Genomic DNA, 20,908 nt, shown 5'->3' with positions numbered 1-20,908 from the left:
CGCTTCTATTTTGTTTTTAATCCATACTTTGGTTTCTTTCTCAAAAAATATTTTCCTTAATCTGTCCTTGTACTCTCTATCTCACTCCCTCTCACCCCCTTGTCACCCCCTTTCTTCTCCTCCTTATCACCCCCTTTCTCCTTCTCCTCACCCCATTTCTCCTCCTCCTCCTCACCCCATTTCTCCTCCTCCTCCTCACCCCCTTTCTCCTCCTCCTCACCCCCTTTCTTCTTCTCCTAACCCCCTTTCTCCTCCTCATCACCCCCTTTCTCCTCCTCCTCCTCACCCCCTTTCTCCTCCTCCTCCTCACCCCCTTTCTTCTTCTCCTCCTCCCCTTTCTCCTCCTCCTCACCCCCTATCTCCTCCTCCTCACCCCCTTTCTTCTTCTCCTCACCCCCTTTCTCCTCCTCATCACCCCCTTTCTCCTCCTCATCATCACCTCATCCTCATCACCCCCTTTCACCTCCTCAACTCCTTTCACCCCCTTTCTCCTCCTCGTCACCTCCTTTCTGTCTCCGTTGACTGCTCTGATCACTCACCTGGCTGCTCTGGGCTCTGATTGGCTGATCTCCTGGCTGTCTGGCCTGTGATTGGGTAGGAGTATATCCGTAGGCAGCTGGAGGAGGAGCAAAGACAGCTGGAGATTCTACAGCAACAACTACTCCAGGAGCAGGCTCTACTGATGGTAACCGCTCATCCTAGACCTCTCACCCCTAAGTCCTAAGCCTATCACCTATCCACAACAACCCCTTATCGCTCTTGTTGCACAAGCATATACACTATATATACAAAAGTATGTGGACACCCCTTCAAATGAGTGGATTCGTCTATTTCAGCCACATCCATTGCTGACAGGTGTATATACAGTTAAAGTCGGAAGTTTACATACACCTTAGCCGAATACATTTAAACTCAGTTTTTCACAATTCCTGACATTTTATCCTAGTAAAAAATCCCTGTCTTAGGTCAGTTAAGATCACCACTTTATTTTAAGAATGTGAAATAGTAGAGAGAATTATTTATTTCAGCTTTTATTTATTTCATTACATTCCCAGTGGGTCAGAAGTTTACATACTCAATTAGTATTTGGTAGCATTGCCTTTAAATTGTTTAACTTGGGTCAAACGTTTCGGGTAGCCTTCCACGAGCTTCCCACAATAAGTTAGGTGAATTTTGTCCCATTCCTCCTGACAGAGCGGATGTAACCGAGTCAGGTTTGTAGGCTTCCTTGCTCACACACGTTTTTCAGTTCTGCCCACAAATTTTCTATAGGATTGAGGTCAGGGCATTGTGATGGCCACTCCAATAACTTGACTTGGTTGTCCTCATGCCATTTTGCCACAGCTCTGGAAGTTTGCTTTGGGTCATTGTCCATTTGAAAGACCCATTTGCAACCAAGCTTTAACTTCCTGACTGATGTCTTGAGATGTTGCTTCAATATATCCACATCATTTTCCTCCCTCATGATGCCATCTATTTTGCGAAGTGCACCAGTCCCTCCTGCAGCAAAGCACCCCCACAACATGATGCTGCCACCCCTGTGCTTCACAGTTGGGATGGTGTTCTCGGCTTGCAAGCGTCCCCCTTTTTCCTCCAAACATAACGAGGGTCATTATGGCCAAAGAGTTCTATTTTAGTTTAATCAGACCAGAGCACATTTCTCCAAAAAGTATGATCTTTGTCCCCATGTTCAGTTGCAAACCGTAGTCTGGCTTTTTTTTATGGCGGTTTTGGAGCAGTGGCTTCCTCCTTGCTGAGCGGCCTTTCAGGTTATGTCGATATAGGACTCATTTTACTGTGGATATAGATACTTTTGTACCTATTTCCTCCAGCATCTTCACAAGGTCCTTTGCTGTTGTTCTGGGATTGATTTGCACTTTTCGCACCAAAGTACATTCATCTCTAGGAAAGAGAACGCTTTTCCTTCCTGAGCGGTATGACGGCTGCGTGGTCCCATGGTGTTTATACTTGCGTACTATTGTTTGTACAGATGAACATGGTACCTTCAAGCGTTTGGAAATTGCTCCCAAGGATGAACCAGACTTGTGGAGGTCTCCAGTTTTTTTTCTGAAGTCTTGGCTGATTTCTTTTGATTTTCCCATGATGTCAAGCAAAGAGGCACTGAGTTTGAAGGTAGGCCTTGAAATACATCCACAGGTACACCTCCAATTGACTCAAATGATGTCAATTAGCCTATCAGAAGCTTCTAAAGCCATGACATAATTTTCTCGAATTTTCCAAGCTGTTTAAAAGGCACAGTTAACTTCGTATATGTCAATTCTGACCCACTGGAATTGTGATACAGTGGATTATAAGTGAAATAATCTGTCTGTAAACAATTATTGGAAAAATTACTTGTGTCATGCACAAAGTAGATGTCCTCACCGATTTGCCAAAACTATAGTTTGTTAACAAGAAATTTGTGGAGTGGTTGAAAAACAAGTTTTAATGACTCCAACCTAAGTGTATGTAAACATCTGACTTCAACTGTAATTGAACACACAGCCATGCAATCTCCATAGACAAACATTGGCAGTAGAATGGCCTTACTGAAGAGCTCAGTGACTTTCATCGTAGCACCGTCATAGGACGCCACCTTTCCAATAAGTCAGTTTGTTACATTTCTGCCCTGCTAGAGCTGCCCCGGTCAACTGTAAGTGCTGTTATTGTGAAGATCACCATGCATAGTACCAACTGCAAAGTTTGGTGGAGGAGGAATAATGGTCTGGGGCTAGGCCCCTTAGTTCCAGTGAAGATACATTTTAACGCTACAGCATACAAAGACATTCTGGATGATTCTGTGCTTCCAACTTTGTGGTAACAGTTTGGGGAAGGCCCTTTCCTGTTTCAGCATGACAATGCCCCTATGCACAAAGCGAGGTCCATACAGAAATGGTTTGTAGAAGAACTTGACTGGCCTGCACATAGCCCTGACTTCAACCCCATCGAACACCTTTGGGATGAATTAGAACGCTGACTGCAAGCTAGACCTAATCACCCAACATCCATGCCCAACCTCACTGATGCTGTTGTGGCTGAATGGAAGCAATGTTCCAACATCTAGTGGAAAGCCTTCCCAGAAGAGTGGAGGCTGTTATAGCAGCAAAGGGGGGGACCAACTCCATGTTATTGCCCATGATTTTGGAATGAGATGTTCGACACGCAGGTGTCCATACTTTTGGCCATGGAGTGTACTTTGTGTTTGTGCATTTGTTTCCTGTGTAAACTGTGCATGTATCTACAGGAGTACAAGCGTAAGCAGATGGAGGAGCAGCATCAGGCTGAGCGTCTCCAGAGACAGCTGCAGCAGGAGAGAGCCTACCTGGTGTCCTTGCAGCAGCAGCAGGAGCCAAGGCCACAAGACACCAAACAGCTCTACCACTACAAAGACACAGCCCCCAATAACGACAAACCTGCCTGGGCCAAGGAGGTACTGTTCGCACGCACACACACATCACACACACAGCGCTTATAGATGTGTTCAGTATATTTGGTTACACACCAACAGTATATTATGTTTCCTACAATGATCTCTCTCCTCTCAAGATTGAAGTTTTCTGAAGAGTGGGAGCCCTGTATCATTGCTATGTCTGGACTATAAGATATATCAAAATGTCTCTCTTTTTCCAAAACACAGTGTCTCCATCATGGACAGACCCTCTGTTTCTATGTTAGTTTTTTTCAGGTTCTTCCACAGTAATAAATGTGTGTGTTTGTGTCCACATAGCTATATGTGTTTGATGTGTTCAGTGACAGTGTGATGTTCTGTCTCTAGGTAATGCGTCAAACCCAGAGTAGCTCACCTCGTATTCCTCCCATTAAGCACCAGTCCTTTAACCAGCCTCGAGATGCCATCCTCGAGATGCCATCCTCGAGATGCCAACCTCGAGATGCCAGCCTAGCACTCCTCCTGTTCCCTGGTTACACCCCCTGCTCCCGTCCCCCCTCTTACCCTGCCCAATCAAGTCCCTCCAGGGAGAGGCTTCTCCAATCTGAAGGCAATAGTGTGACCGTTCCGTGTATACGTGTGTCCTTCGCCCCTGATCCTGCCCCTGACTCCTCTCATCCAATCATGCGTCGCCCTGAGGCCAGAAGGAAGAGCCCTGAGGGAGAAGTTCAGGAGTTGAGGGGGAGGTGTCCAGGTCGACGGGTCAGTGAGGGAGACACCCATTTCCGGTGTTTCTGAGACACTTCCTCCCTCTCTCTCTTCAGAGGTGGACTAACCCTAACCTTTAACCCTTGGCTGGTGTGTCTGTGGAGCTCTCTTTCTCTCTCCCATCCCTCCTTTCTTCTGAACGGGACTCTCCTTTCCTTATTAACAATTTTCTCTTCCCTTACACCAGGGGACGGACTCCTGAAAGAACTCTTGCTGGAATGTTCTATGTTCTAGAGTAGTTGCTAGAGAGTTCTAGAATGGTGGCTGGATGTTTCTAGAATGGTGGCTAGATAGTTCTAGAATGGTGGCTGGATGTTTCTAGAATGGTGGCTGGATTGTTCTAGAATGGTGGCTGGATGGTTCTAGAATGGTGGCTGGATGGTTCTAGAATGGTGGCTGGATGGTTCTATGTTACTGGTGTTTTTTTAGAATGGTGGCTGGATAGTTCTAGAATGGTGGCTGGATAGTTCGAGAACAGATTTCTTTTCTCTACATTCTGGAATGGTGCCTTGTGTATTTTAGAATGGTTATACATCTCTCTCTTCCTCTAGAAGTCAGACTCTGTCAGTCAAACTGTTTTAGTCTGCTTTATACATAGGCTCCATGTTCTTAGGGACACACTCCAGCTCCTGATTCAGCCTATATCCAAGCCACACACACACAGACACACACACACAGACACACACACATATCCGGCTTGCCCCCCAGTGGCCACTGTGAGCTGATGTAGGGCAGCCATAGCTATATCTGTCTAAACCCACATGGGTGTATCTGCTTCCCTCTGGACTCACCTAACCCCCCCCCCCCCCACACACACACACCCACATGCAAAAAAAGGCACACTGTAGCCAGGTCTGTCTCTGTGGTCTCTGCTGAACATGGCTTCTCCTCCATGGTAATAAGGGAAACTGGAGGTTTGACGCACGTCACACATGCATGCATTGATAATCTGTCACTGACTGCCAGTATAAATGAGTGTGCTCTAACTGTGTCTGTGTGTCAGGTGGAGGAGCGTTCCAAGCTGAACAGACAGAGTTCTCCAGGTCTGCATCACAAAGTGTCCAACCGTATTTCCGACCCATCCCTGCCTCCCCGCTCCGAGTCCTTCAGCAGCGGGGGCATTCAGCAGGCCCGAACACCACCCATGCACCGCTCTACAGAACCACAGGTGTGTGTGTGTGAGAGACTGGAAAAGTGGATGGGCACGTTTACCCTTTTTGATGTTTGTTTTTCACTCTGAGTAACTCTCCCTTCCACCCTCCTCCCCATCCCGTTCCCCCACCTTCCATTCCTCCTTTCCCCTCCTCTCCTTTCCTCACCTTCCTCTCTTCCTCCTCTACACCTGCTCCTCTACCTGCCTGGTCCTGATGTAAACCTCATCCTCTGGTCCTGATCTGATCTGGTCCTGGTCTGGTCCTGATCTGTTCTGGTATTGTCAGATGGCCCACCTGGTACAGGTGAAGTTCCATGGTCTGTCTGGGTCCCAGTCTCTCCATGACCCTGCCGGGGTCACAGGCTTGTCGCCCTCCCCGTCCCCCTCCCCCGGCCGCCCCCCCATGCCCCGCCAGAACTCTGACCCCACCTCAGACACCCCTTCTCCTATTCCTCTCCCCCGACTCGCTCCCCCACTCGACAAACTGGACCGCAGCTCTTGGCTACGAACGGACCTAGACCTACCTCCCAAGGTCTGCATGACAATGTCTGTGTTTCTATCTGGAATGCAATGTGTCTGAACTTTTGGTGCCCCTTACGATTCTTAATCTCAAATCTCTACGTACATATTTTGGCAAATTTCGTTTGAGATTGAGATTGAGAATACAGTACATGATCCCACATTTACACCTGTTCTAACAGGTTTTTATTGTGTGTGTGTGTGTGTGTGTGTGTGTGTGTAGGTGCCCCAGAGGACCACGTCTATCTCTCCAGCCCTGGTCAGGAAGCACTCTCCTGGGAGTGGACCTGGGGGCCTTGCTCCTAGAGCTGGATCACACCTGATACGGGCCAGGTACACACACACACACACACATACACACTCCATGCTCCTTTGTGAATCAGGCACTTGATGTTGTGTTTGTGTGTGTTGCCAAAGTAACCCAGACCTGCGGAGGACTGATGTCTCCATGGAAACACCCCTGAAGAGGACAAACAGCAGCAGCTCATCCAGCTCCTCCCAGGGGGGAAGCAACGAGAGAGGTACACATACCACCACACGCAGGGGGTTTCTCAATATGCATACCACCGTGCTCCACACGCTCATGCTCCGAGTGCATTCTCCAAGGACGTTCCCTTGAGTACTCTGGAGAACGCATTAAACATTCCATTTGAGAAGCACTCACACTCCCCCTACTGTGTTACCTCACGCTGCACCTCCCCCCACTGTATTTCCTCACACTGCACCTCCCCCCACTGTATTACCTCACGCTGCACATCCCCCCACTGTATTACCTCACGCTGCACCTCCCCCCACTGTATTACCTCACGCTGCACATCCCCCCACTGTATTACCTCGTGCTGCACCTCCCCCCACTGTATTACCTCACGCTGCACATCCCCCCACTGTATTACCTCACGCTGCACCTCCCCCGCTGTATTACCTCACGCTGCACGTCCCCCCACTGTATTACCTCACGCTGCACGTCCCCCCACTGTATTCCCTCGTGCTGCACCTCCCCCCACTGTATTACCTCACGCTGCACGTCCCCCCACTATTACCTCACGCTGCACCTCCCCCACTGTATTACCTCACGCTGCACGTCCCCCACTGTATTACCTCACGCTGCATGTCCCCCGCTGTATTACCTCACGCTGCACGTCCCCCCACTGTATTACCTCACGCTGCACCTCCCCCCACTGGTATTACCTCACGCTGCACGTCCCCCGCTGTATTACCTCACGCTGCACCTCCCCCCACTGTATTACCTCACGCTGCACGTCCCCCGCTGTATTACCTCACGCTGCACGTCCCCCGCTGTATTACCTCACGCTGCACCTCCCCCCACTGTATTACCTCACGCTGCACGTCCCCCCACTGTATTACCTCACGCTGCACCTCCCCCGCTGTATTACCTCACGCTGCACCTCCCCCCACTGTATTACCTCACGCTGCACCTCCCCCGCTGTATTACCTCACGCTGCACCTCCCCCCACTGTATTACCTCACGCTGCACCTCCCCCGCTGTATTACCTCACGCTGCACCTCCCCCCACTGTATTACCTCACGCTGCACCTCCCCCGCTGTATTATCTCACGCTGCACCTCCCCCCACTGTATTATCTCACGCTGTACCTCCCCCCACTGTATTATCTCACGCTGCACCTCCCCCCACTGTATTACCTCACGCTGCACGTCCTCATTCACTGAACCTTCTTCATGGCTATCTGGCTAGCTAACAATAGTAGCTAGCCATTCAGCCGTATTGACTTACTATAGTTTTGCGGTTTACACACTCTACAGTGGGTATTGTAGGCAGGTAAACATGCCAAAATTAACACAGCATGTATTTATTAAGATAAAATATTGTAGTCATGCAACATATGAGATGTCAATAGGCAACATTTCATTCCGAAGTCTGAGTGGATTTTCTATCGCTTCAGCTCAATTAATGGCTGCCATTTATTTCAAGAAATTTTGCGTCATTTTTTTTACGTGGTTGCGTCATATTTCTGTGCATACTTTCCATTGAAGCTTGCATTGATGCATGCTTAAAAATATGTACAAACGGAGTACACATTCGAAGTGCCCTACATGTTCCGTTTTCCATACTTTGATTTGGACTCATACTCCAACCCTCCTGTGCTCCAATTTGCGTGCTCGGAGCACGGTAGTATGCATTTTGAGAAACCCACAGATTCCATGTGTGCTACGATAAAGGTTTCAGCTTTTAAGACTATACAGACAGATATGTGATTAGTTGACTATTTACTGAGCAGTGATGTGATTGGTTGACAGGGGCGGAGGGGTCTATGGCGCCGCCCCAGGAGACCAAAGAAGAGAACAGAGATGTGACACTGACACGACCTAGCAGGCCCGCAGTGAGTGTACACACACACACACACACACACACACACACACACACACACACACACACACACACACACACACACACACACACACACACACACACACACACACACACAGAGAGAAACACAAAACTCATTTTCTTCTCTGAACTAACCAATCCATGTCTTATCTCTTTCATCTTCTCTTCTCTTTTTCCCTCCCACATTCCTGTTTTATTCTCTACCTCTTTCCTCTGCGTTTCTCTCCATCCTGTTTAGAGTTATAAGAGAGCTGTAGATGAGGTTAGTGGCATTTCTCCTCACCATTTCTCCATATCTCTCTCAATCATTCCCTCCCCATCTCTTTCACTCATTCACCCATCCAGGTATTCACTCACTCGTTCACACTCACCTTCCCACTTTCTCCCTCCCACTCTCAATCTCTCTGATGAGTACAAAAGGTTTGTCTCTCCCTGCAATAGTGATAATTTCATCTCTATCCCTCTTTCTCTCTTATTGACCCTCTTTTTCTTCACCTCTCTGGATCATCCAGGAGGAGTTGGTAAGATATCTATTGACCTCCACGTACACACAGTCCCCTCTTCACGTGCACGCCCATTTCTCCCTTAGCTCACCTGTCCTGCTCTACCTGTGCCGTTTGAAAGAGGCAGACTGGGGAGCATTGGAGCTGTGTGATGACCTCTAACCCCTGACCTCTAACCCCTTACCTCTAACCCCTCTATTAGTGACCTTTCCTGACCTTTCCTGACTGAAGCCTCATTGTTCCTCACTCACGCTCTGGGGAATTAGTTAACGGCTGAAACATGTATGTGTAAAACATTGTGCCAATAAAATATTGCCCACTGTTACCGCATCCACCGCGTGAGTACTGACCTTTTTATAATACCCTCTCCTGACCTTTGACCTCCAGGACCTGACAGCTCTGGCCAAGGAGCTGAGGGAGCTGCGTCAGGGGGAGGAACCTAACCGCCCGCCCGTCAAGGTGACGGACTACTCCTCGTCCAGTGATGAGTCACAGAGCGACGAGGACGGAGAGGAGGGAGGGGGAAGAAGTAACGACGGCTCTGTGTCTGTCAGCGACATCCCACGCATCATGTGAGTGTGTGTTAGAAAGTGTGTGTATTACAAAGTGAGTGTGTGTCAGCATTTTAGCCCTGTATTTTAAACTTGTGTGTGTCAGGCCGGCTGCAGGGCAGAGTGGCGGTGAGTCGTACGGTGTGATGGGAGGACATGATGATTCCCACGGCAACAGTTCCCAAGACAGCTCCCTGATGATGAGAGAGGTCAGTCACCTTCAATCCCTGACCCCAGGGCTCCACACTGCCCGCTTTATACACAACTCAACACCCAGCATCCAGGCATGCACTCAGCTCGTGGGTGTGCTGTGTGTGCGTGTTTGTCTCTGCATTGTCACCAGTTGTTACTCTGCTTCTTCACTCCTCTGGGTTCACCCACCTTCCATATCAGGGGCAGAATGTACCCCTTAACCACAGATCCAGATGAACCCCCTAAACCCTAAACCTAACCTTAACCATTAGATTTCAACCTTACCTCAACCTCAAATCTAGAATCCGCTTACCCTTCCCAAATCCTATCACAAGGAAATACATTAATCTGACCTTAGATCAGTGCCTAGAGTGCCCCTCACTCTCTCTCTGTTCCAGACCTATGGGGACAGGAGGCGGAGCTCCGCTCTGGCTGACAGCAACGGTTTCTTCGGCAACGCCAATCTGCCCGATCTGGTGCAGCAAAGCCCTTCCCCCCTGGTCTCCCCTGGCAATGGCTCTGGGCGCAGCCACTCCGAAGTAGGTTCACTAGACCCCTACACCCCAACTGCTTGCGACCCTGCACCCTACACCCTTACATGCTAGTCATCTACACACAACCCCCCTACATGCTAGTCCCCTGCACACAACCTCACTGCACACAGAACCCTACACCTGAGCCCCTTGCGTCTGTGCCCTTGTGTTCTCTCTGTGTCCTAAAACTGAAGAAGAAGAAACACTCACCCTCCCCTCTAGTTTGACTTGGAAAACCTAGTCTGTTTGGCTCTTGAGACTAAACCCACTCTAATCCAGTCCATATCCATTTCTCCCATCCTTTCTCTTCCTTTGCTGCTGATGGTCACATGCTCTCCTCTCTCTCCTGCATGTTGTGTGCGCATGGCAAACCAAGTCTAATGTTGCTCAACACACTTTCCACTGGCAACCCGTTAGAGCAGTGATCACCAACCTTTTCTGAGTCAAGATTAGTGCTGTGGCTGTCATGAAATTTTGTCAGCCGGTGAATGTCAAGCAAATAACTGCCGGTCTTACTGTAGTTGACCGTTAATTAACATAAACATGTTTAGCATCTCCTGGCTTCCACGAATACCTTTTGAGAAAAAAAGTTTAAAAAATAATTTTAGTATAGTCACCATCACAATATATCCATTATTTATTTTAGGCAGGTCTAAAGAAACATCATATGAAGAAAATGTAGTCTATTTCAGAAGAATAGATTACGCTAAGTTGTCCTTATTATAGGCCCTGATCTGGCTATGCCAGTTATTTATGCAACTTTAGTTGTGATATGCAAATGTTGGGCTTTATGTTTTTTAATACATTCTAAGGCTGCATGATGCGACTCTAATGATGATTTGAAAAAAGTTACATGAAAGGCATGAGCTCAACTTTTTTCTTTGGTGACGGCTGCACACACTTCATCAGTCTCTCATTCACAATTTGAGAAGCACTTGATAATAACTTGAATTTCCCAGTAATGAGCCCGTAATGCTCCCTATAAAAATCCATGCCTTTAGCGGCCAGTGGCCATTGTGCCCTTGGGCTGAAAATAATAATACAAATTCCCTTCTCCCGGCTGCGTGCTCCGTAGCACCTCTCACTCACATGGCTCTCTCAGATATCTCAATTCAGTTTAGCCAATGCCCGTCATGTGATCGAGCCTTCTCACAGGCTACAAGTGAAGAGAGACACGTCGGGGACACAAATGCGCGGGTGCTTATCACGCTTATTGAAGATGTTGGAAGAACTGTCCACATTTACTTTTTGTTTCCAACAAGGTGAGTAGGCCTAACGAACAGCAAAAGCACTAGTCTATGTCAATCTACTATTGACTACTACTATCCCCCATAGTACAAAAGTTTACCTGTTCTATTGGTCAACTTGTCCTGCTGTGCGAGAAATAAATTTTCCAAACATAGTCTGGGACAGTTGTGGGATGCGATAGATCCCAAATTAATACAACCACTAGAATCTAAAAAACGTTTAATAGCAATGAGGCTGATGCAACAGATCAGAACGTATTTTCTAAGTACAGCAATGTGCACACGGTAGACGGCTAGTAGCGCAAAGGTTCCAAAATGCAATCACTTAGCGGGAAAACACCGTTCTCCCGCTAAGTTCCTGTTCCGGGCAGCCTCAGAGAATAACATCGATCTATACGCTGACTCGGTGAGTGAGTTTATAAGGAGGTGCATTGGAGGTGTACCCATTGTGACTATTAACCTACCCTAACCAGAAACTGTGGATGGATGAAAACTGAAAGCGTGATCCACCACATTTAACCATGGAAAGATGACTGTGAATATGGCCGAATATAAACAGTGTAGTTATTGCCTCCGCAAGGCAATCAAACAAGCGAAATGTCAGTATAGGGACAAAGTGGAGTCCCAATTCAACGGCTCAGACGCGAGACGTATGTGGCAGGGTCTACAGGAAATCACAGACTACAAAAAGAAAACCAGCCACGTCACGGACACCGTCTCGCTTCCAGACAAACTAAACACCTTCTTTGCCCGCTTTGAGGATAATACAGTGCCACCGACACAGCCCGCTAACAAGAACTGTGCCCCCCCCCTCTCCTTCTCTGTGGCCGACGTGAGTAAGACATTTAAACGTGTTAACTCTCGCAAGGCTGCTGGCCCAGACGCTATCCCTAGCCACTTCCTCAGAGCATGTGCAGACCAGCTGGCTGGTGTGTTTATGGACATATTCAATCGCTCCCTATCCCCGTCTGCTGTCCCCACATGCTTCAAGATGGCCACCATTGTTCCTGTACCCAAGAAGGCAAAGATAACTGAACTGAATGCCTATCGCCCCGTAGCACTCACTTCTGTCATCATGAAGTGCTTTGAGAGACTAGTCAAGGATGTTATCACCTCCATCTTACCGGCCACCCTAGACCCACTTCAGTTTGCATACCGCCCCAACAATCGCCATCACACTTCACACTGCCCTATCCCATCTGGACAAGAGGAATACCTATGTAAGAATGCTGTTCATTGACTACAGCTCAGCATTCAACACCATAGTACCCTCCAAGCTCATCATTAAGCTGGAGGCCCTGGGTCTCATCCCCGTCCTGTGCAATTGGGTCCTGGACTTTCTGAGGCGCCGCCCCCAGGTGGTGAAGGTAGGAAACAACATCTCCACTACTCTGACCCTCAACACTTGGGCCCCACAAGGGTGCGTTCTCAGCTCCCTCCTGTACTCCCTGTTGACCCATGACTGCATGGCCACGCACACCAACTCAATCATCAAGTTTGTATATGACACAACAGTAGTGGGCTTGATTACCAACAATGACGAGACAGCCTCTAGGGAGGAGGTGAGGCCACTCGGAGTGGTGTCAGGAAAATAACCTCTCACTCAACGTCAACAAAACCAAGGAGATGATTGTGGACTTCAGGAAACAGCTGAGGGAGCACCCCCTATCCACATCGAAGGGACAGCAGTGGAGAAGGTGCAAAGTTTTAAGTTCCTCGGCATACACATCACAGACAAACGGAAATGGTCCACCCACACAGACAGTGTGGTGAAGAAGAAGCAACAGCACCTCTTCAACCTCAGGAGGCTGAAGAAATTTGGCTTGTCACCTAAAACTCTGACAAACTTTTACAGATGCACAACCGCTGAATTGCAGGGCGCAAAATATTACTAAAAATATTTATAATCATGCAATCACAAGTGAAATATACCAAAACACAGCTTAGCTTGTTGTTAATCCACCTATCGTGTCAGATTTTGAAAATATGCTTTACAGCGAAAGAAATCCAAGCTTTTGTGAGTGTATCAATCAATGCTAGAACAGCTAGCCCCAAATTAGCATGGTCACGAAAGTCAGAAAAGCAATAAAATGAATCGCTTACCTTTGATAATCTTCGGATGTTTGCACTCACGAGACTCCCAGTTAAACAATAAATGTTATTTTTGTTCGATAAATATTACTTTTATAACAAAAAAACGCCATTTGGGTTGCGCGTTATGTTCAGAAAACTACAGCCTCGTTCCGTTCGGCGAAAATTCCAAAAAGTATCCGTAATGTTCGTAGAAACATGTCAAATGTTTTTTATAATCAATCCTCAGGTTGTTTTTAACATACATAATCAATAATATTTCAACCGGACCGTAACCTATTCAATAAAAGAGAGAAAGAAAATGGAGAGCTACCCCTCGCGCGCAGGAACTAATCAAAGGACACCTGACTAGTTTTGAAGAATCTCGCTAATTTTTCAAAATAAAAGCCTGAAACTATGTCTAAAGCCCGGTCACAGCCTGAGGAAGCCATTGGAAAAGGAATCTGGTTGATACTCCTTTAAATGAAAGAAAGATGGGAAATGAAACACAGATTTTAACAAATTTAAAAACTCACTTCCGGGTTAGATTTCCTCAGATTTTCGCCTGCAAAATCTGTTTTGTTATACTCACAGACAATATTTTGACAGTTTTGGAAACTTTGGAGTGTTTTCTATCCTAATCTGTAAATGATATGCATATTCTAAGATCTGGACCTGAGAAATAGTCCTTGTACCTTGGGAACGTTATTTTAAAAAAGTGGCATTGTTTAAAGTGACTCGTGATCCATTTATTAAAGTGGCCAGTGATTTGAATCTCTATGTAGGCAGCAGCCTCTCTGAGTTAGTGATTGCTGTTAACATCTGCTAACCATGTGTATTTGTCCAATAACATTTTATTTGATAGAAAGGTTAAATGAATCAAGTGCACCTACTGAATCAAGTGCACCTACTGAATCAAGTGCACCTACTGAATCAAGTGCACCTACCGCCAACAGCGCAAGAAAATTGTGCAAGCCTTTATCGTTGGCTTTTCCACAGAAATTCTTGGTGATCAACTAGGAATGCTATGAAGATACCAATCAACTGGTTGGTGACCACTGTGTTAGATTATGCTGAAAACCCTCCCACCTGGCTACCTGTTAGATTATGCTGAAAACCCTCCCACCTGGCTACCTGTTAGATTATGCTGAAAACCCTCCCACCTGGCTACCTGTTAGATTATGCTGAAAACCCTCCCACCTGGCTACCTGTTAGATTATGCTGAAAACCCTCCCACCTGGTTACCTGTTAGATTATGCTGAAAACCCTCCCACCTGGCTACCTGTTACCTCAAAGGACAGAAATTGGGGCCTGTAGTTTTTCCTGGTCAGATCACATGGTCTGGGATACCTCTGAGACCTGATGCTCTGAGGCCCTGATCCCAACCCTCTCTCTGATTGGCAGTACGGCATGGGCAGTGGCAGTGGCTCCAAGTCCTCCTCCTTCACGCCATTCGTTGATCCACGAGTCTACGGAACCTCCCCCACTGATGATGATGATGATGAAAACTCTGCGTCCGGTGAGTCCGTTATCTTTACATTTTAGTAATTTAGCAGACACTCTTATCCAGAGTGACTAACAGTTAGTTTGTGCATTCATCTTAAAGCTAGAATCCTTCGTTGTTACATCCATTTTTTTTAAACGTATAAATGAATGATACAATATAGATTCTTGAAAATTATAAATGCCTCATGAGCTTAGTTCAACTGTCGTACCTCATCAGAACCCAAAATATTCAGACCCCTTCACTTTTTATTACGTTACAGCCTTATTCTAAAATGGATTCAATAGTTTTTTCCCCTCAATCTACACACAATACCCCATAATGACAAAGCAAAAACTGTTTTTTTAGAAATGTTTGCAAATTTATTACAAATTAAAAACTATCACATTTACATAAGTATTCAGACCCTTTACTCAGTACTTTGTTGAAGCACCTTTGGTAGCGATTACAGCCTCAAGTCTTCTTGGGTATAATGCTAAAAGCTTGGCACACCTGTATTTGGGGAGTTTCTCCCATTCTTCTCTGCAGATCCTCTCAAGCTCTGTCAGGTTGGATGGGGAGCGTTGCTGCACAGCTATTTTCAGGTCTCTCCAGAGATGTTCAATCGAGTTCAGGTCCGGGCTCTGGCCACTCCTGCAATGTCTTGGTTGTGTGCTTAGGGTTGTTGTGCAGTTGGAAGGTGAACCTTTTCCCCAGATTGAGGTCCTGAGCTATCTGCAACAGGTTTTCATCAAGAAACTCTGTACTTTGCTCCGTTCATCTTTCCCTCGATCCTGACTAGTCTCCCAGTCCCTGCCGCTGAAAAACATCCCCACAGCATGATGCTGTCACCACCATGCTTCACCGTAGGGATGGTGCCAGGTTTCCTCCAGACATGACGTTTGGCATTCAGGCCAAAGAGTTCAATCTTGCTTTCATCAGACCAGAGAATCTTGTTTTTCATGGTCTGAGCCTTTAGTTGCCTTTAGGCAAACTCCAAGCGGGCTGTCATGTGCCTTTACTGAGGAGTTGCTTCTGTCTGGCCACTCTACCAGCTGCAGAGATGGTTGTCCTTCTGGAAGGTTCTCTCATCTCCACAGAGGACCTCTGGAGCTCTGTCAGAGTGACCATCGGGTTCTTGGTCACCTCCCTGACCAAGGCCCTTCTCCCCCGATTGCTCAGTTTGGCCGGGCGGCCAGCTCTAGGAAGAGTCTTGGTGATTCGAAACTTCCCCCATTTAAGAATGATGGAGGCCACTGTGTTCTTGGGGACCTTCAATGCTGCAGACATTTTTTGGTACCCTTCAACAGATCTGTGCCTTGACACAATCCTGTCTCAGAGTTCTACGGACAATTCCTTCGACCTCATGGCTTGGTTTTTGCTCTGACATGCACTGTCAACTGTGGGACCTTATATAGACAGATGTGTGCCTTTCCAAATCATGTCCAATCAACTGAATTTACCACAGGTGGACTCCAATCAAGTCATCTCAAGGATGAACAATGGAAACAGGATGCACCTGAGCTCAATTTTGAGTCTCACAGCAAAGGATCTGATTAAATTTTTAATAAATGTGCAAACATTTAAAAAAAAAAAAATCAGTTTTCGCTTTGTCCTTATAGGGTATTGTGTGTAGATTGAGGAGGATGTTTTGTTTAATTTAATTCATTTTAGAATAAGGCTGTGACGTAACAATGTGGAAAAAGTGAAGGGGTCTGAATACGTGTACTGTAAGCTTGTTTTACTCCAATGTTACTAAACAATGTAAATGTAATGTGAGCGGACCAAGTAATTGGGCGTCACTCTAAAGCGGGAAGGTGGAACAAACGAGTCAGGAGTAGGTTTTCTTGATTGAACAAAGTTCTATATTGAGGGCATTTGGTCAACACAAACACTCCAACAGAATCAATGAAACTCTCCAAAGGAAAAAACATATATCTTCTTCTCCAGAGCAAAACAGGAACACAATACGATTGTCTTTAAACTACCACAAAAAGTCACGACATTGTCACCGTCTTAATGGTTCTTCCTAGTTAGCTCCTCTGTCTCGGTGGCCATCTTCCAGAGATTGTTCCCCCTTCTGCTGGTTCCATACTCTCTCTTATAGGGGAAGGAGAATATCTCATTAGTAGTGTCAGCTGTGCTTAATTGCCTCTGGTTCACCTGTCTCCCATGCCTTGTTGGGCTACCATCCGTGAGCCCAGCCTGCCCTCTGGTGGTCCTTCCACAGTAATTAAAAACTGTATAGCCTCAAACATGGTTAGAACTGTCATTTTGTTATCACGGATGGTCAGTCTTTGCATCCATAGCTCTGTCTATGAATTTGAGAGTGGTTACATTTCTCCTGGCCCATCACTCAGCTTTTTACCCAAACAGAGGCTGAGTGCCACTGTGTTATTGTTTAAATTAAGAACTCTGGCTTTAAGATAGCTAGGTGAGACAACCACATATCACAGTCATAGTAAGTCAAATGTTACTTTATAGAAGTAGCGATCACCAATGGCTTCTTTCATCTTTGCCCAAGCTCCTCTTGCCAGAGAATTGCTTAGGAATCAGTAGGTTGTGCAAATGTTTCTTTATGTTTTAAGGTTGTCCTGTGGTTGTAAGTTTGAAAGGTTATGTGAACGTTAGTGTAATGTTACCCTGTGGTTGCAGCCCACTTTGCGAATGAGCTGCTGCTTCAGGAGCAGGCTAGACTGAACGAGGCCAGAAAGATCAGCGTGGTCAACGTGAACCCGACCAACATACGACCTCACAGCGACACGCCTGAGATACGCAAATACAAGAAACGCTTCAACTCTGAGATACTGTGTGCTGCTCTCTGGGGTAAGGCACTTCAACTACTCAGCACATAGACACACACATTGTGCTATTGTGTGTGGTTTATTATTTGTGTGTGTCTAGGTGTGAACCTGCTGGTGGGGACAGAGAACGGTCTGATGTTGCTGGACCGTAGTGGTCAGGGGAAGGTCTATAACCTGATCAACCGCCGACGCTTCCAACAGATGGACGTTCTGGAGGGACTCAATGTCCTAGTCACCATATCAGGTAGGACTGACTGCTACTTAAATAAACACAATCAGACCTTAACAAACGGTTCTGGAGCTCCATCGGAGCCAAGTGTTGTGGTTTTGACTGTCCGGTCTCAAAAGGCAGACTTGTGTTTTCTGAACAACTCGAGGCCTGTAGCAATGCTTTGTTCAGATTGGAAGATCACTCTCAAAGAGCTAACAGGCTGAAGACTTTTCCCTCTCTCCTCCCTCTTCTCCTTTCCCCTCTCTCTTCTACTCCCTTCCCCCTCTCTCTCTCACCTCCTCCCTCTTCTCCTTTCCCCTCTCTTCTACTCCCTCCCCTCCCCTCTCTTTCTCTCTCTCCTCCCTCTTCTCCTTTCCCCTCTCTTCTACTCCCTCCCCTCTCTTTCTCTCTCTCCTCCCTCTTCTCCTTTCCCCTCTCTCTTCTACTCCCTCCTCTCTCCTCCCTCTTCTCCTTTCCCCTCTCTCTTCTACTCCCTCCCCTCCCCTCTCTCTCTTCTCCCTCTTCTCCTTCCCCCTATCTTCTACTCCCTCCCCTCTCTCTCTCTCTCCTCTCTCTTCTCCTTTCCCCTCTCTCTTCTACTCCCTCCCCTCCTTTCCCCTTTCTCTTCTACTCCCTTCCCTCTCTCTCTGTCCTCCCTCTTCTCCTTTCCCCTCTCTCTTCTACTCCCTCCCCCCTCTCTCTCTCTCTCTCCTCCCTCTTCTCCTTTCCCTCTCTCTTCTACTCCCTCCCCTCCCCTCTCTTCTCTCTCTTCTCCTTTTCCCTCTCTCTTCTACTCCCTCCCCTCTCTCTTCTCCTTTCCCTTCTCTCTTCTACTCCCTCCCCTCTCTCCTCCCTCTTCTCATTTCCCCTCTCTCTTCTACTCCCTCCCCTCTCTCTCTCTCTCTCTCCTCCCTCTTCTCCTTTCCCCTCTCTCTTCTACTCCCTCTCCTCTCTTCTCCCTCTTCTCCTTTCCCCTCTCTCTTCTACTCCCTCCCCTCTCTCTCTCTCTCCTCCCTCTTCTCTTTTCCCCTCTCTCTTCTACTCCCTCCCCTCTCTTCTCCCTCTTCTCCTTTCCCCTCTCTCTTCTACTCCCTCCCCTCTCTTCTACTCCCTCTCTCTCCTCCTCCCTCTTCTTCTTTCCCCTCTCTCTTCTACTCCCTCCCACCCCCTCTCTCTTCTCCTCCCTCTCTCTCCTCCTCCCTCTTCTCCTTTCCCCATTCTCTTCCCCCCCTCTCTTCTCCCCTCCCTCCTCCTCTCCCCTCTCTCCTCTCCCCTCTCTCCTCTCTCTCTCTCCTCCCTCTCCCCTCTCTCCTCCCCTCCCCCCTCCCCTCTCTCTCCCCTCTCTCTCCCCTGGCATCTCTCTCCCCTGGCCTCTCCCCTTTCTCCTCCCTCTCCCCTCTCTCCCCCCTCCCCTCTCTCTCCCCTCCCCTCTCTCTCCCCTGGCCTCTCTCTCTCCTCCAGGGAAGAAGAATAAGTTGCGTGTGTACTACCTGTCCTGGCTGAGGAACAGGATATTACACAATGACCCTGAGGTGGAGAAGAAGCAGGGCTGGGTCACTGTGGGAGAGCTGGAGGGCTGTGTACACTACAAAGTTGGTACGTGTGTGTGTGCGTGCGCGTGTGCGCGTCCGGGAGGTGGTGGAGGCTGGGTGAAGTTTAAACCTGTGTGTTGCATTAGACCATTGAGCTAAAGCCTAGGCATTATCATGGGTTACTAACACAAGTCTCAGTGAGTGATTGACTCTCCTGTGTGTGTGCTATTTCCAGTGAAGTATGAGAGGATCAAGTTTCTGGTCATCGCTCTGAAGAACTCAGTGGAGATCTTTGCCTGGGCACCCAAACCCTACCACAAGTTCATGGCTTTCAAGGTAACACACACACACACACACCAGTATGATCTCATTTTCTCCACTATCACCTGGGTGATGCCCACCAGCCATTTTCAAGCAAAATGCTCTCCACACATCCGTGATCACAGTATCTCTTTCTCTATTCCCTGCTGTCTCTCGTTCTGTCTGTCCGTCAGTCGTTCACTGACCTGCAGCACCACCCCCAGCTGGTTGACCTGACGGTGGAGGAGGGTCAGAGGTTAAAGGTTATCTATGGCTCCAGCGTCGGGTTCCATGTCATTGATGTCGACTCTGGCAACCCTTATGACATCTACATTCCCTCCCACGTAAGAGTGTGAGTGTGTGTGTGTGTGCGCTCAGAGAAGGAAACCTGAACCAGGTAACATCTGATTTCTCCACTCTGGTGGTGAGCCATTAGTTCCCCTTTGAGCTACGACCTCTTAAATGGTAACCGTACCTACTGTGTGGCAGTTCTGTTTTCAGGGCTCAAATACCATGACGTTTACCATTTATGTTGTTCAAACCATGACAATGCTATTTTGTTTACATTCTGTGTCACCATGGTGATTGTGTGGATGTTGGAGTGGGAGATTCCATTGTTGCAGCAGTTTCTCCTCGCACAGGGGGGTGGGGAGCTGGCCACGAGACAGGGAGGGAGGGAAATAAGAGAAAGAGATTTAGAGAAATATGGGAAAGAAAGAGGTAGAGGAGTTGCGGGGGTCGTGCTCTGTGCCCGCCAGGCTGATGCCACCCCACCCCTCCACTGTGTGGTATCTATCGCCCCTGGCAGATTCAGAGTCAGGTGACGCCCCATGCCATCGTGGTGCTGCCGCGGACCGACGGGATGGAGATGCTGCTGTGTTACGAAGACGAGGGCGTCTACGTCAACACCTACGGACGCATCACTAAAGACGTGGTGCTGCAGTGGGGAGAGATGCCCACGTCTGTTGGTAGGTCTCTCACACACTCTCACTGCCCCCCTCACGCACACTTCTATGCCTCTCACTGGTTCACATAACTCCTCTTCTCCACCGCTCACATTCTCACACACACTACCCCTCACTACCCCTCACTATCCCTCACTATCCCTCACTATCCCTCACCATCCCTCACAACCCCTCACTATCCCTCACTACTCCTCACAACCCCCCCCAAACTTCTCGATAAAAAAAAATATAAATACAATTCTCTAAATAAGCTTTTATGCACAATTTAAAAAGGTCAAAACACTGCATGTAAAATTAGACCTGGACTAAACCATAAGACCTG

At 47.7% G+C, this 20,908-nt stretch overlaps 1 protein-coding gene across 11 annotated transcripts in view; it reads left to right on the top strand.

Annotated features, from left to right (window-relative positions):
* Positions 1-20,908, top strand: part of LOC129859042 (TRAF2 and NCK-interacting protein kinase-like) — a 57,548-nt gene that overhangs the window by 22,839 nt on the left and 13,801 nt on the right. Inside the window, exons 14-32 of one of the 11 annotated variants that reach the window (XM_055928373.1) lie at positions 599-685; positions 3,245-3,430; positions 3,776-4,150; positions 5,160-5,324; positions 5,596-5,841; positions 6,052-6,161; positions 6,246-6,349; positions 8,105-8,187; positions 8,434-8,457; positions 9,086-9,270; positions 9,356-9,458; positions 9,840-9,980; positions 14,696-14,810; positions 17,430-17,600; positions 17,679-17,822; positions 19,251-19,385; positions 19,557-19,657; positions 19,816-19,965; positions 20,430-20,589. In XM_055928373.1, the coding sequence (XP_055784348.1) occupies positions 599-685; positions 3,245-3,430; positions 3,776-4,150; positions 5,160-5,324; positions 5,596-5,841; positions 6,052-6,161; positions 6,246-6,349; positions 8,105-8,187; positions 8,434-8,457; positions 9,086-9,270; positions 9,356-9,458; positions 9,840-9,980; positions 14,696-14,810; positions 17,430-17,600; positions 17,679-17,822; positions 19,251-19,385; positions 19,557-19,657; positions 19,816-19,965; positions 20,430-20,589 (2,785 nt within the window). Of the gene's footprint in view, positions 1-598; positions 686-3,244; positions 3,431-3,775; positions 4,151-5,159; positions 5,325-5,595; positions 5,842-6,051; positions 6,162-6,245; positions 6,350-8,104; positions 8,188-8,433; positions 8,981-9,085; positions 9,271-9,355; positions 9,459-9,839; positions 9,981-14,695; positions 14,811-17,429; positions 17,601-17,678; positions 17,823-19,250; positions 19,386-19,556; positions 19,658-19,815; positions 19,974-20,429; positions 20,590-20,908 lie in introns of those variants that run through there. The other 10 variants (XM_055928366.1, XM_055928372.1, XM_055928368.1 and 7 more) reach the window with 10 other exon arrangements.

Source organism: Salvelinus fontinalis, chromosome 7, assembly GCF_029448725.1.
Source record: "Salvelinus fontinalis isolate EN_2023a chromosome 7, ASM2944872v1, whole genome shotgun sequence".
Lineage (NCBI taxonomy): Eukaryota > Metazoa > Chordata > Actinopteri > Salmoniformes > Salmonidae > Salvelinus > Salvelinus fontinalis.
The sequence above is the reverse complement of the archived record's forward strand: the minus strand, read 5'-3'. Positions and strand labels throughout refer to the sequence as shown.